The sequence below is a fragment of the Nicotiana attenuata genome, unplaced genomic scaffold, assembly GCF_001879085.1.
Source record: "Nicotiana attenuata strain UT unplaced genomic scaffold, NIATTr2, whole genome shotgun sequence".
In the NCBI taxonomy this organism is placed as follows: domain Eukaryota; kingdom Viridiplantae; phylum Streptophyta; class Magnoliopsida; order Solanales; family Solanaceae; genus Nicotiana; species Nicotiana attenuata.
In genome coordinates, this window is record NW_017670721.1 from 265,998 (window position 1) to 277,436 (window position 11,439).

General features: G+C 32.6%; 2 protein-coding genes across 2 annotated transcripts in view; both read right to left on the reverse strand.

The window, feature by feature from the left end:
• Positions 1–1,761: 1,761 nt before the first annotated feature.
• LOC109242645 (secoisolariciresinol dehydrogenase-like) lies at positions 1,762–4,722 on the reverse strand. The gene is made up of 3 exons (XM_019409478.1): positions 4,610–4,722; positions 3,738–4,109; positions 1,762–2,269 (listed from the first exon to the last, which is right to left on the reverse strand). Exons 2-3 carry the CDS (start codon positions 3,870–3,872, stop codon positions 1,853–1,855), a joined length of 552 nt encoding a protein of 183 aa, XP_019265023.1. The 5' UTR covers positions 3,873–4,109; positions 4,610–4,722; the 3' UTR covers positions 1,762–1,852.
• Positions 4,723–6,601: 1,879 nt separating this feature from the next.
• Positions 6,602–11,439, reverse strand: part of LOC109242646 (GDSL esterase/lipase EXL3-like) — a 5,472-nt gene continuing 634 nt past the window's right edge. The window contains exons 2-5 of the mRNA XM_019409480.1: positions 8,877–9,007; positions 8,527–8,763; positions 7,583–7,838; positions 6,602–6,855 (exon numbers count right to left, since the gene is read on the reverse strand). Coding sequence (XP_019265025.1) covers positions 6,686–6,855; positions 7,583–7,838; positions 8,527–8,763; positions 8,877–9,007 — 794 coding nt within the window. The 3' untranslated portion in view covers positions 6,602–6,685. The remainder of the gene's footprint in view (positions 6,856–7,582; positions 7,839–8,526; positions 8,764–8,876; positions 9,008–11,439) is intronic.

Genomic DNA, 11,439 nt, shown 5'->3' on the forward strand with positions numbered 1-11,439 from the left:
TGAAGCATGTTGAGGTGGACTTTCACTTTGTGCGCAACCATGTTCAACAGAAGGGGGTTCAAGTTGTTCATGTTCATTCTGCTGACCAACTAGCTGATACGCTCACCAAGCCACTTGCCAAACCACCTTTGACCGAAATTTGTTCAAGTTAGGCTTAGTTACACATCGCATAACTTGAGGGGGAGTGTTGGAACAACAGTTGTACCTAGTTGTTTTGGATTAGTTATTAGCTTTCATGCTTGTCCTTAGATTAGATATAGATTTAGAGTTATCCTTTTAGTTCATACTTATCATTCAGTTAGTTAGCTTTAGATAGTGTTTTGATTTCAATAAGTCTCCTAATTCAAGGAGTACTCTTAGGAAGACTTGTATTTAAACTGAGCTTGGCATTCAATACACATACAGTTTTCCATCATATTCTTGAGTGTTTATAGTGCCGGGCTGCTATTTTTTAATTTTTAATTTTTTTGAAGGGCGCCTTGGAGCAATGGCGAAGTTGTCTTCGTGTGACTTGTAGGTCACGGGTTCGAGCCTGGAAGCAGCCACTTATAATGCTTGCATTTGGGTAGGCTGTCTATATCACACCCCTTGAGGTGCGGCCCTTCCCCGGACCCTGAGTGAATATAGAATACCTTGTGCCGGGCTGCTATTTTTTAATTTTTAATCTTTTTGAAGGGAGCCTTGGAGTAATGGTAAAGTCGTCAGATCACGGGTTTGAGCCGTAGAAGCAGCCACTAATGCTTGCATTAGAATATGCTATTTACATCACACCGCTTCATGAGGTGCGACTTTCCCCGGACCTTGAGTGAACATGGGATACCTTGTGCCGGTCTGCTATTTTTTAATTCTTAATCTTTTTCAAATAAAGTTTACTTGATTGAATGATTACTACAGTAGCATTAAAGTGCGACAAACAGAGTAAACCATGTGCAAACAGACTTCTTCAACCAATACCCGAAATACATAAATATTTGTATTGAATGAATGATATGGGCTAAGTTGCTCAGAAGTCAGAGCTTCGTAATTCCTTTCTGATTGCAGGCATTTTAATTTTTAATGATATACTATAGTTTATATTATATGCACTAACGGTGCAAAAATTTTCTTACACTTTTAGCGTATTTTGACCTATTATATAAGATAGCTTCGACTTTTTTAAAGGTTTATGTACCAATTAATCCAGTCCGCTCCTTTGCCACTATTTATTTTCTTTGTATCTCTCTGAAGTTATTCTATAGGTTACGTTTATGTATTTCAATATTATCACTACAAAAAAAAATTTAGAATTAGCTAGGAACTTCGTCGCTAAATCGCTCTTAACAAAATATTTTTATAATCTATCGCTAATTCATCGCTAAATAGGATTAGCAACTGATTTTGCTGTTTAGCAACAGAAATTGCTGTTAGTATCGTATAGAATATATGGAAGCAGCTATTAAAACTTATACAGTAAATACAAAGAGCTTTGAATACCGACTACTTTATTAAACATAAATTTATTTTTCTTTCAATAAGAAATGTCAACATAAATACCAATACGTACTACTATATATATGTAATACTCCATTAGTTTAATTAAAAAACATGTTATTTGTACATCATCCCCTTTACAATTTTGAATTTAAGAAAATAACCTTTCAGATCTCTTATGTGTAAAAAAAAAAAAAAAAACTCTTACGTGTAAAAGTAAATCTTACCTGTGTAAAAAAGAGGTAAGGCCAATAAAACTAAAAACAAGTTTGTAAAGAGCCAAAAAACCAATTGACCCTTAATAAACTTCAACCAACTTTCATTGTTTATTAATTAATATTTTGTAAATGTAAGATAACAAACATTGCTCAATAATATATAATCAAGTTGATTCTGGATATTTAAACATCCCAAGAGAGGGATTAAAGACGCTAAATCCACCATCAATTAAGAGATTATGACCGCTAATATATTTAGCATCATCAGTTGCCAAGAAAAGAGCAGCTTTTGCAACATCATCAACTCTAAGCGTTACTCCTTTAAGATTCCCAGCCGTATGCGTAGTGTTTTCAAATTTATGAGGATCAGCTATTCCAATAAATTTCGTGGCCAAAGGCGTAACCATAGCATAAGGAGACAAACAATTGACCCTTATTCCGAATTGGCCCAATTCAACTGACAAGTTTTTTGTGAGACCTAACACGGCGTGTTTGGAGCTGGTATAAGCGTGTGATGCAGCAGCACCAACTACAGAGCTTATGCTTGCCATGGAAATGATGCAGCCCTGTTTTGCTGGGACCTGTTGCAAAATATGAATGAAGAATTAACACAAATAATTTACACAAACAGCCGGCCAGTTTTACTGTTTACTTTTTCTAGCCTGTATATCTAGATTATACATAAAATATACATATATTATGCATTTGTTTGCTATTTTTAATTTGAGTAATTGAGTGGGCTGTTATAAAAACTGCTTCCTGTTGCAAAATATGAATGAGAATTAACACAAATAATTTAATGCTTCTCAGTTCTCACTGCTAGAATTCCATGGACGTTTATATCGAAATAGTGGTGGACTGGAGCCCAAAATTATAATAAAGGGGATTAAAAAAAAATGCTACACTTAAAGTTTTTTTTAAAGGGGATTCAACAAGTTATATATATACATAAAAAAGATATTTATATTTATATGCAATACAATTTTTTGGCTTCACTACTAGTTGGAACGCTGTAGTAATATGGAATTTCCGGCGGAAATCTGTGGTAAACAGTTCCCTCGGGAATTATGTGGGAAATACTCCCTCACGAGATTGCTATGAGATATATATGCAAAAAAAGAATTAGTGAAGATGACAAATCTTTAAGCTAGCGATTGGACAAAGATTTGGTTGAAATTTGAAAAAAGAGTTTTTGAAGTTGTGTTTAAAAATAATTTTTGGAAGTTGAAGTTGTGTTTGAACATGCATTTTATTTAAAACACTTGAAGTTTTGTGAGTAGAAGAATTATTTTCACCAAAAAAACTTTCTTAAACCATATTTTGGGAACTTGATTTTTTCTTTTCTTTTCAAAAACTGATTATATTCCGTAAACAAACAGTATTTTCAATTCTTTTCTGGAAAAAAGTAGCTTCTGCACTAAACAAATAGTGGAGAAACTCTTCTTAAGAAAGCAAGAACATTTGTTAATTTTCAGACGCAGAATTTTAAGAAGAAAAAGAGAATTTCTGGAGGAAAAGACAAGACTAGAAGGTCAGTAAACAAAAAATCATAGCCAAGAAAAACCAACTTAAGATGAAAATATGCATCCTTTTTTTAAGAGATAATATTATTTATGGTCATTATATTGAACTTTTGTGTTTGTTAGCCAAAAGTCATTTTTTTTTTTTTTTACGTAAAATCATTCAACTTTGTGTTCATTACACAAAAGTCACTTTTCTTTCTTTTGTTACACAAAACTTATTTTACTTTGTTCTAGTTATCACAAAAGTCACATTTTTACTTGAAAAGTCTATTATGCCCTTGAAAAGTCTATAACTAGAACAAAGTAAAATGATTTTTGTGTAACAAAAGAAAGAAAAGTGACTTTTTTTGTAATGAACACAAAGTTGAATGATTTTTACGTAACAAAAAAAAAGTAACTTTTGGGTAACAAACACAAAAGTTCAATGACTATGGATAAAATTATCTCTTTTTTTAAGACACAAATTTTAATTTAAAAAATATTTTATTTAATATTTATATTTAAACAAAAATCTAATTAACAGGACCATGACTCTGGCGGCATGCTTCATGCACAGGAAAACTCCGGTCAAGTTGATGTTAATAACTCGCTCAAAATCCGCCTTGTCATTGTCGATAATTCGCGGTTTATTCTCGCCACCTATGCCAGCACTGCAGATCATAACGTCAAGTTTTCCGAAATCAGATACAGTTTTGTTGACAGCATTTTGGACATCCTCTTCGTTTGTAACATCACAATGAATATAAATGGAGTTGCATAGTGTGGAACTCAGTGACTGGCCAATTTCCTCTTGGACGTCAGCAATGGCGACTTTGGCGCCATGCTCATAGAAGAGCGTAGCAATTCCTTCGCCGATTCCACTGGCTCCTCCAGTTATCAATGCTACTTTCCCTCCAACCTTCACAATAAAATGTGTAAGTAAGCAGCTTAATTAGTAGGTGTTTGGATATAAAAATAGTATTTGGAGTTTGAGTTGAAAAATGAAATTATATTTGGACACGCATGTTGCAGTTTGGTGAGTGAGAAAAAAGTTTTCCCGAAAAACTCATTTTTGAAATTTTTTCAAAAACTTACATATTTTCATGGATAAACACGTTTTTTATTTTTATTTTTTTTTTTGAAAAAAGGAAGAATTTTTTTTTTTTTTTTTTTTATGGACAGACAAGCCCATAATTTTTTTAATCATAGTTCCGTGGTCTATTTTAAGTTATCTTTTCATTTAAGGAGGAAATATTACTCACTTCAACCATTTAAGGTGATAATATTTGATTGAGTATGAAATTTGAGAAAGGAATAAAAACGTATATTCAAAATTTATGGTCTAAAAAATGTCATATGAAATTCGCATTATTAGGTTCAATTGGTACAATAGAGAGGGATGTTAAACACGATACTAACCTCTTGGCTATTGTTGAAAGAAGTGGAGATGATGTCATAATGAGAAAGGAAAATCGCAGCAAAAACTGGATTTTGTAGGAGATTTTTGTCGAAAATCCTTTATTAATTAAAGAAGTATTGGGCGAAAAATGTATTGATTTATAGGAGGTTTAATACCTAACACGTCAGTTATGGTAGGTGATCATAATCGAAGGCTTCAAAAGACTATGTTAAAGATACATTTTCTTTGTTTTTATTTTAAGCATTTAGTATCCGAAACCCACTTATCGGACAAGTTCAAATTCGTGGCACATAGGAAAAATATTTTATGCTAAAACAAATTTATTCTCAGAGTTCAAACACGAGACTTAACGGATGGAGGAATGCCATTCCACCACATCCATTGGAGTAACCGAAATTTGAATATTTGGACATAGTGTTTAATGTTACCTCTTCTCATAAAGATTAAGTTGTATTCTATTGAGAAAGAGTTGATTTTATCATATGATAATATGGTAAATTTATTTTATCTCCCTAAACTTACAGGACCAATGAGTTTAAAGTTGTTCTTTTGTTTTCACTGTAGATGACATGTTTTACATATATGTAATTAGAGCATAAGTTGGCATGAGACTAGCGATTGCCTGATTAGACAACTTCAAATATTTATGTGACTTTTTTTGTTCACATTTTGGCAGCTTTATACCTAATTGAATTGATGGATATATAGCCAACTATACGATCAGGCAATTTGAGTGTACCCATGCGATTTTGGTGAAAGTAACTTAATATTTAGGTTGCTTGACAATTTAGGGTGTTAATAGACGAGTTGAACTGGATTTAGACGGATCAAAATATATAGGTTGAGTTTATATAACTATCAAAGATTACTTGGTTTGACATGAGCTAAACAATGGATAAAAACCTGTCCAACTCTGAAAAAATATTAATAATTTATTCAATTTTCAAACAAAACTGATAATTTTTTTTCTTTATTATGACTATACCAAACATATCAAATAGGAAAAAGTTTTATTTTTTTAAACAAATATTTTGACAAGTTTTTTTGGGTAAATTTTAAAAATAGCCAGATTTACAACTGGTCGTTCAAAAATAGCCCAATTTTAAAAGTAATCGAAATTTAGCCACTTTTTATATAAAGATAAATCTGAGCGAAAACACTATTTAAAACCCGAAAAATACTCCACTATATTATGCTGGAGTTCCAGCATAAGTATACTTGAACTCCAGCATATTATACTGGAGTTCCAGAATAAGTATGCTGGAACTCCAGCATAATATGATGGAGTTCCAGCATAAGTACACTAGAACTCCAGCATAATATAACGGAGTTCCAGCAAGTATATTGGTCCAGTATAATATACTGGAGTTTGGAGCACCGGTGCTCCAGTCTCCAGTATATTATACTGGAGCCAGCAAAGTATACCGGTCCAGCATAATATGCTGGAGTTCATACACAAGTGCACCGAACTCCAGTATATTATGCTGGACCGGTCTCTATTGCAGCAAAATAGTCACTATTTTTCATTGACTTGGTAAACGCTGGTTATTTTTGATTGACCAGTCTGAAAACTGGCTATACCGTGCTATTTTTACAGTTTTTTTGGGGCCAATTTGTAACCCAAATGAGCCCAACTTTTAGATGGACTGTCTGGGCTGTGCACAAATTGACCCGTTAAGAAAAGGGATATGCTTAGCCCAAATGCAAATGAAGAGCAATGACATACTGAGATTTCAAAGTTCTGTAGATACAAACACATTTTCTGAGAGGAGATTGTTACACAAATAGCCAGTCAGATTCAATATTTATTTTTTGTCGTGGATATACATAGACTACACACAGTTATACATATATTATATATGAAATTATATATTTATATATATTATACATTCGCCACCTATTATTAGTTTGAGAGATTAGATGGTCGGATATTTGGATTAATTCTTCATAAAGGGGCTATATCATTCACAAAGCAAAATTTAACGCAATTGTTTTCGACCTAGTCCAATGTTTATTAACTGGAAATGACATATCTAGATGTTGATCGAAATACACGTTTACAATAAAGTGTTAATTTATTCTTTGAAAATCTGATCAACTAAAATCCTATAACCTTTCTCTGTGAGATGATAACCATCCCAAAACAAATATTTCGTGTCATCTTCACATGTTCCAGTGTGGTTATCGCATAGTAAGAACTTGTTATTTCCTGGGCGGCAACAACATCTCTTTACTTCTTCAAAACCTAAAATCAACCAATAATAAGCAAATTTAAAAGAAAAAGGAAAAGAAAAACAAAAAAGCTCAAGTAATCTTAAGAGGATTTTAACTGAGATAGCTCTCGACTTGTTAAATAACTTTATTTTTCGGGTTACCGAGTCCACATTTTATAACAATTATATATACTCCGTTCCTATTTATGTGAACCTATTTCCTTTTTGGGTCGTTACAAAAAGAATGACCCCTTTTTAAATTTGGTAACAATTTAGCTTAAACTTAAAATTCTACCCCTAATGAGAAGTTTTTATAACCACACAAATACTCTGGATCCTTTTTTAACTTGTTTAGCACCACAAATTCCAAAAATCTTCATTTTTTCTTAAACTCCGTGCCCAGTCAAACAGGTTCACATAAATTGGAGCGGTGGGAGTAGTTATCTTTTAGTGATTTGATAGTGTAATATTTTTAGGGGTCGTTTGGTTGGAAACAAGTTATCCCATGATTAATTATCATGGGATAACTTATGTCGGGATTGTTATCCTACCCTTCCATAGGGATAAACTAACACTACAATCCCGTAATTAGTTATACCGCGATTTTATCCCAACCAAACATGAGATAAACTCGTCTCAAATTTAATCCTGGAACTAATTATCCCTTACCATGGTACGAGCCCTAAATAGTACTATATTATGTAGAACTAAAGCTCATTTAGAAATATGAACTTAAGGAAAAATTCTTGTTTAATTTACCATATTTGTCGGGGTTGTCAATGAGATCAAGTAGAGGATCATATATATTGATGAAAACAAGCTCGGATTGTGGCAAAATTTCGGACAATGAATCAATTTTAGCTGCCAATTTGGTGTTGGCCAATTGCGCGGCTTGATTGTATTCCTCGACGCAAACTCTAGCTAGACCTCCACTTTTTTGTCTTTGTGATGGCAAACAACCTATTGGTGGAATCCCAAATACCCAAATTCTTCTTGCTCCCAAATTGTACAAATCCTTTAAGAAGAAAAAAAAAAAAACTACAATCAAAATACTAAACATCAATTTCTAATAAAACCATAATAAGAATTCAATGTTATAGGGGCGTGGTGGAATAATAAACGTTGTTTCACCCTTAACTAGATGTCTCAGTCAGGTTCGAACCATCAAACTTGTCTTTTTTTTTAAATATAAATTCAAATTAGTCGAGCTAGTGAGTTCTGAACACCAGATTGCTAAACCAATAAAAGAAATGTATTCACCTTTTTTTTAGAGGCAAATATGTTGTGCAACCAGGTGCACGAAGCATATTCCCATGTTCATGCAAGATTCAGGGAAGAGCCACACTCCAAAAGGGTGTGATACTGTGATATAGACAACTAACCCTAATGCAAGCATCAGTGGCTGATTTCACGCTCGAATCTGTGACCTATAAATTACACGAAGACAACTTTACCGTTGCTCCAAGATTCCCCTTTCATAATCAACTTTCTTGATATGAAATGAAATTAGTAATTACAATAACTTCTCACTTTGGAAAAAGTTTTAAAAGCCTAAACCAACATAAAATCAATACTAGCAAATTAAGTGATTGGACCGAGAGTCATCATTGAGAACTCCTTATAAAAATTTATTTTCACAATCATAATTGATAATCATGCATGACAAGAAAAAATGCATATAGGTATATATAGTATATACTTACTTGGACAAAATTGGAAGCTCCATTCACCATAACATTAGTATATGAGTCAATATCGTACTGCCATTTCCGTGGAATTTTGAGAGTGAAATATGTATTAGCAAGGTCGTCACTGCCAGTAACTATTAGAAAAAGACTGTTTTTTATGATAGAGTTGGCTTCTTCTTCCCCGATCAATCCCTCTAGCTTCAACTTATATTGTTGAAAAAGAAGTAATTGTGCTGATAATGGTATCGCTGTCTGATTTTACATAAAAATCAAGAAAGTATGATAAAAGTGTTAGTGTTTATTTTTTTTCAGCGGTAAAAACTACTTTGAATCTAAATAAATACAATATTGAATAAAGAAGTTACTGCGGTAATAGCTGTTAGTAGGTCATATCCAGAAGCTCCTGAAGCAAAGCTTACTCCAGTTTTTAAATCTTCAAGTTTCAAATTTGGATCAAAATAAGCTGGCATTAGCTCTTTTATTCCTAGTTCTTCCACTGAAAATGGATAATCATAAAGTCAGTAATTAGTATTTACATGGAATGAAGAACTTCAAAAAATAAAAATAATGTAAGAACAATAAGTCTAATGAAGTACTACAGTGTAGAGTGTTTTTTTCTCATAATTATCAGGCCAGACTGACCTACAATCACATCACATGTAACTGTCTATAATAAGTCTAATTTTATAACCTAAAAAACTAAAAAACTAACTTGTTATAACAAGTTACAATAAAATACGACAGAATTATGTCCAATGTCACTTGGCCCAACAGCCTAACTGAAAATGGCCCAGGTTTGAAGTCTTTACACTGTTTGGCCCGGGTTGTACATAGCCTGAAAGAATCTTTTCATCATTTAGCCCATTATTATCCACAGTTCATAACACACATAAGCTTCTTAATATCTCTCTCTTTTATGTGTATTCTGCCTTATCATATAAGCGCACTTCAACTCCAAGAGCAAAGCTGATCTTTGAACAAGATTTGAAGTTGTTCAGTTACAAATTTGCCTCATCCTTGCTACTAGGTTTAGTATTCTCTTCGGTCAAGTGTATATAATCATAAAACCTCCATTATTGGAGCTCAAGTTTCTCAAATTTAAAATTTGATTGATTAAAAAAAAAAATCCATTGAAGGCTGAAGCTTTAAGTTTGAACCATATCTGAGATTTTGGGTTTGAAAGCACACTTAGATCTAAGATTTGAGATTAATTTTGAAATGGGTGTTATTGGGTTTGCTTGAAAACATGATTGTGTGTTGTTCTAATTGATTGGAAACATCAAGAGGAGTTCAAAGCTTAAATTTGAAGTGATTTAGAGCTGATTTGAGTTAGATTTAAGTCAAATTTCAGTAAGAGCTCAAGAAAGAAGAAGAAAACTTGTGAAGCTCCATTGATAGGATTCATTTGTATAACAATGTATAATATTGCATAATAGTGTATATGGGTATGTAAACATCTCTTATACACTATTATACCAAGTCGATAAATATGTATAAGTGTGTATAATTTTGTATAATTATGTATATACCAGTGTATAAGAATGTAGAAAGACAAAATTAAATTTTTGTATGTTTTCTTAGTTTTCTCGAGCTGGACAACCTCCTTTGTTTGTTTTTAACTTATTCTAACTCTATTAGTGGCACCATTGAAGGAAAAAAAATAAAAAATTGAAATCTAGCAATGATGTGTTTATGAGAAGGAATTACCATCTGTTATACCGTTGACAAGGCAAAAAGCTGTCAAATTTATTTTTATTTGTTTCTTTATATTTGAATGTATATTTTGCTAATTATTTAATCGAGTTCTTCTACTTTTATATTCATATACTATATATTTAATAACTATTTAATTAAAACCTAGCAAATTCTCTGCCTCTGACAAAGGGAAAAAAGCTACCAATTCTTTTTTTTTCTTTCTCTTTTTATATTTAAATATATTTTTATTAATTGTCTCATAAAGTTAATAGAAAACACTGATTTTGGTAGAAGATAAATACAGAAGCTCTCCTCAACAATAGGAATGTTGAATAGCATTGACCGCAAGAACTGCTGGTTGCGTCAAAAAATGCTGGGTTTTTCAGATTTGGGCCTATTACCTTTGGGCTATAGATTTGCAAAGTTATAACTGGGCTACTCAGTTGCAATGTGTGTCTATGAGTTGTACTTATGTGCAATTCTCCCATAAATTACCACCAAAGGATGTGGTGCAGCAGATGTGGCTGCTCTTCCCTTAACCAGAGGTCTCGAGTTCAAGCCCTGGGTATGGAAAAATCCTTGGTAGGGAGCGCTTCACCCGAATGGGGCCCTACGCGGTGCGAATTCGGATATAATCGGGCTCCAATGCGAATACCGAACACCGGGTAGGAAACCAAAAAAAAGAATTTTTTTTTACAATAAGTTACAATCACATGTAATTGTCTATAACAAGTCTAATATGGTAACTTAAAAATTAAATAACTTATTTATACCAAGTTAAAATGCAATAATGATTCGCTAATCAGTGTAACAAAATGACAGCTTGATGCACAAAGTATTCTGTGTTGACACAAAGTATGGGAAAAGGATGCACCTGATACAAGTATCGATGTCCGGCTGATTCCACAGCTTGAACCTATTACCTATAGGCAGGGGCATATGTAGCTTAAGGAGTATGGGTTCGCGTGAACCCGTACTCCTTTCCTTAAATCATGTATAATAATATTATATTATTTAAAATTATTTAAATATATGTGTGTGCACCCATGCTTAAAAATTCATATAGGTGTATTAATTATTATGTGCACCTCTACAAGTGAACTGGCAGTTCAAGTCCCACTTTGGACGATCATGTTTTTGGCACGAATATATATATATATATATATATATATATATATATATATATATATATATATATATATATATATATATATATATATATATATATATATA

What these genes read in the sequence shown, in the direction of transcription:
- LOC109242645 (XM_019409478.1), bottom strand. Translation starts at nt 3,872, where the DNA reads ATGATCTGCAGTGCTGGCATAGGTGGCGAGAATAAACCGCGAATTATC. An exon ending in AGCATGCCGCCAGAGTCATG is followed by an intron (nt 2,270 to 3,737) that starts GTCCTGTTAATT and finishes ATTTTGCAACAG; the next exon opens with GTCCCAGCAAAACAGGGCTG.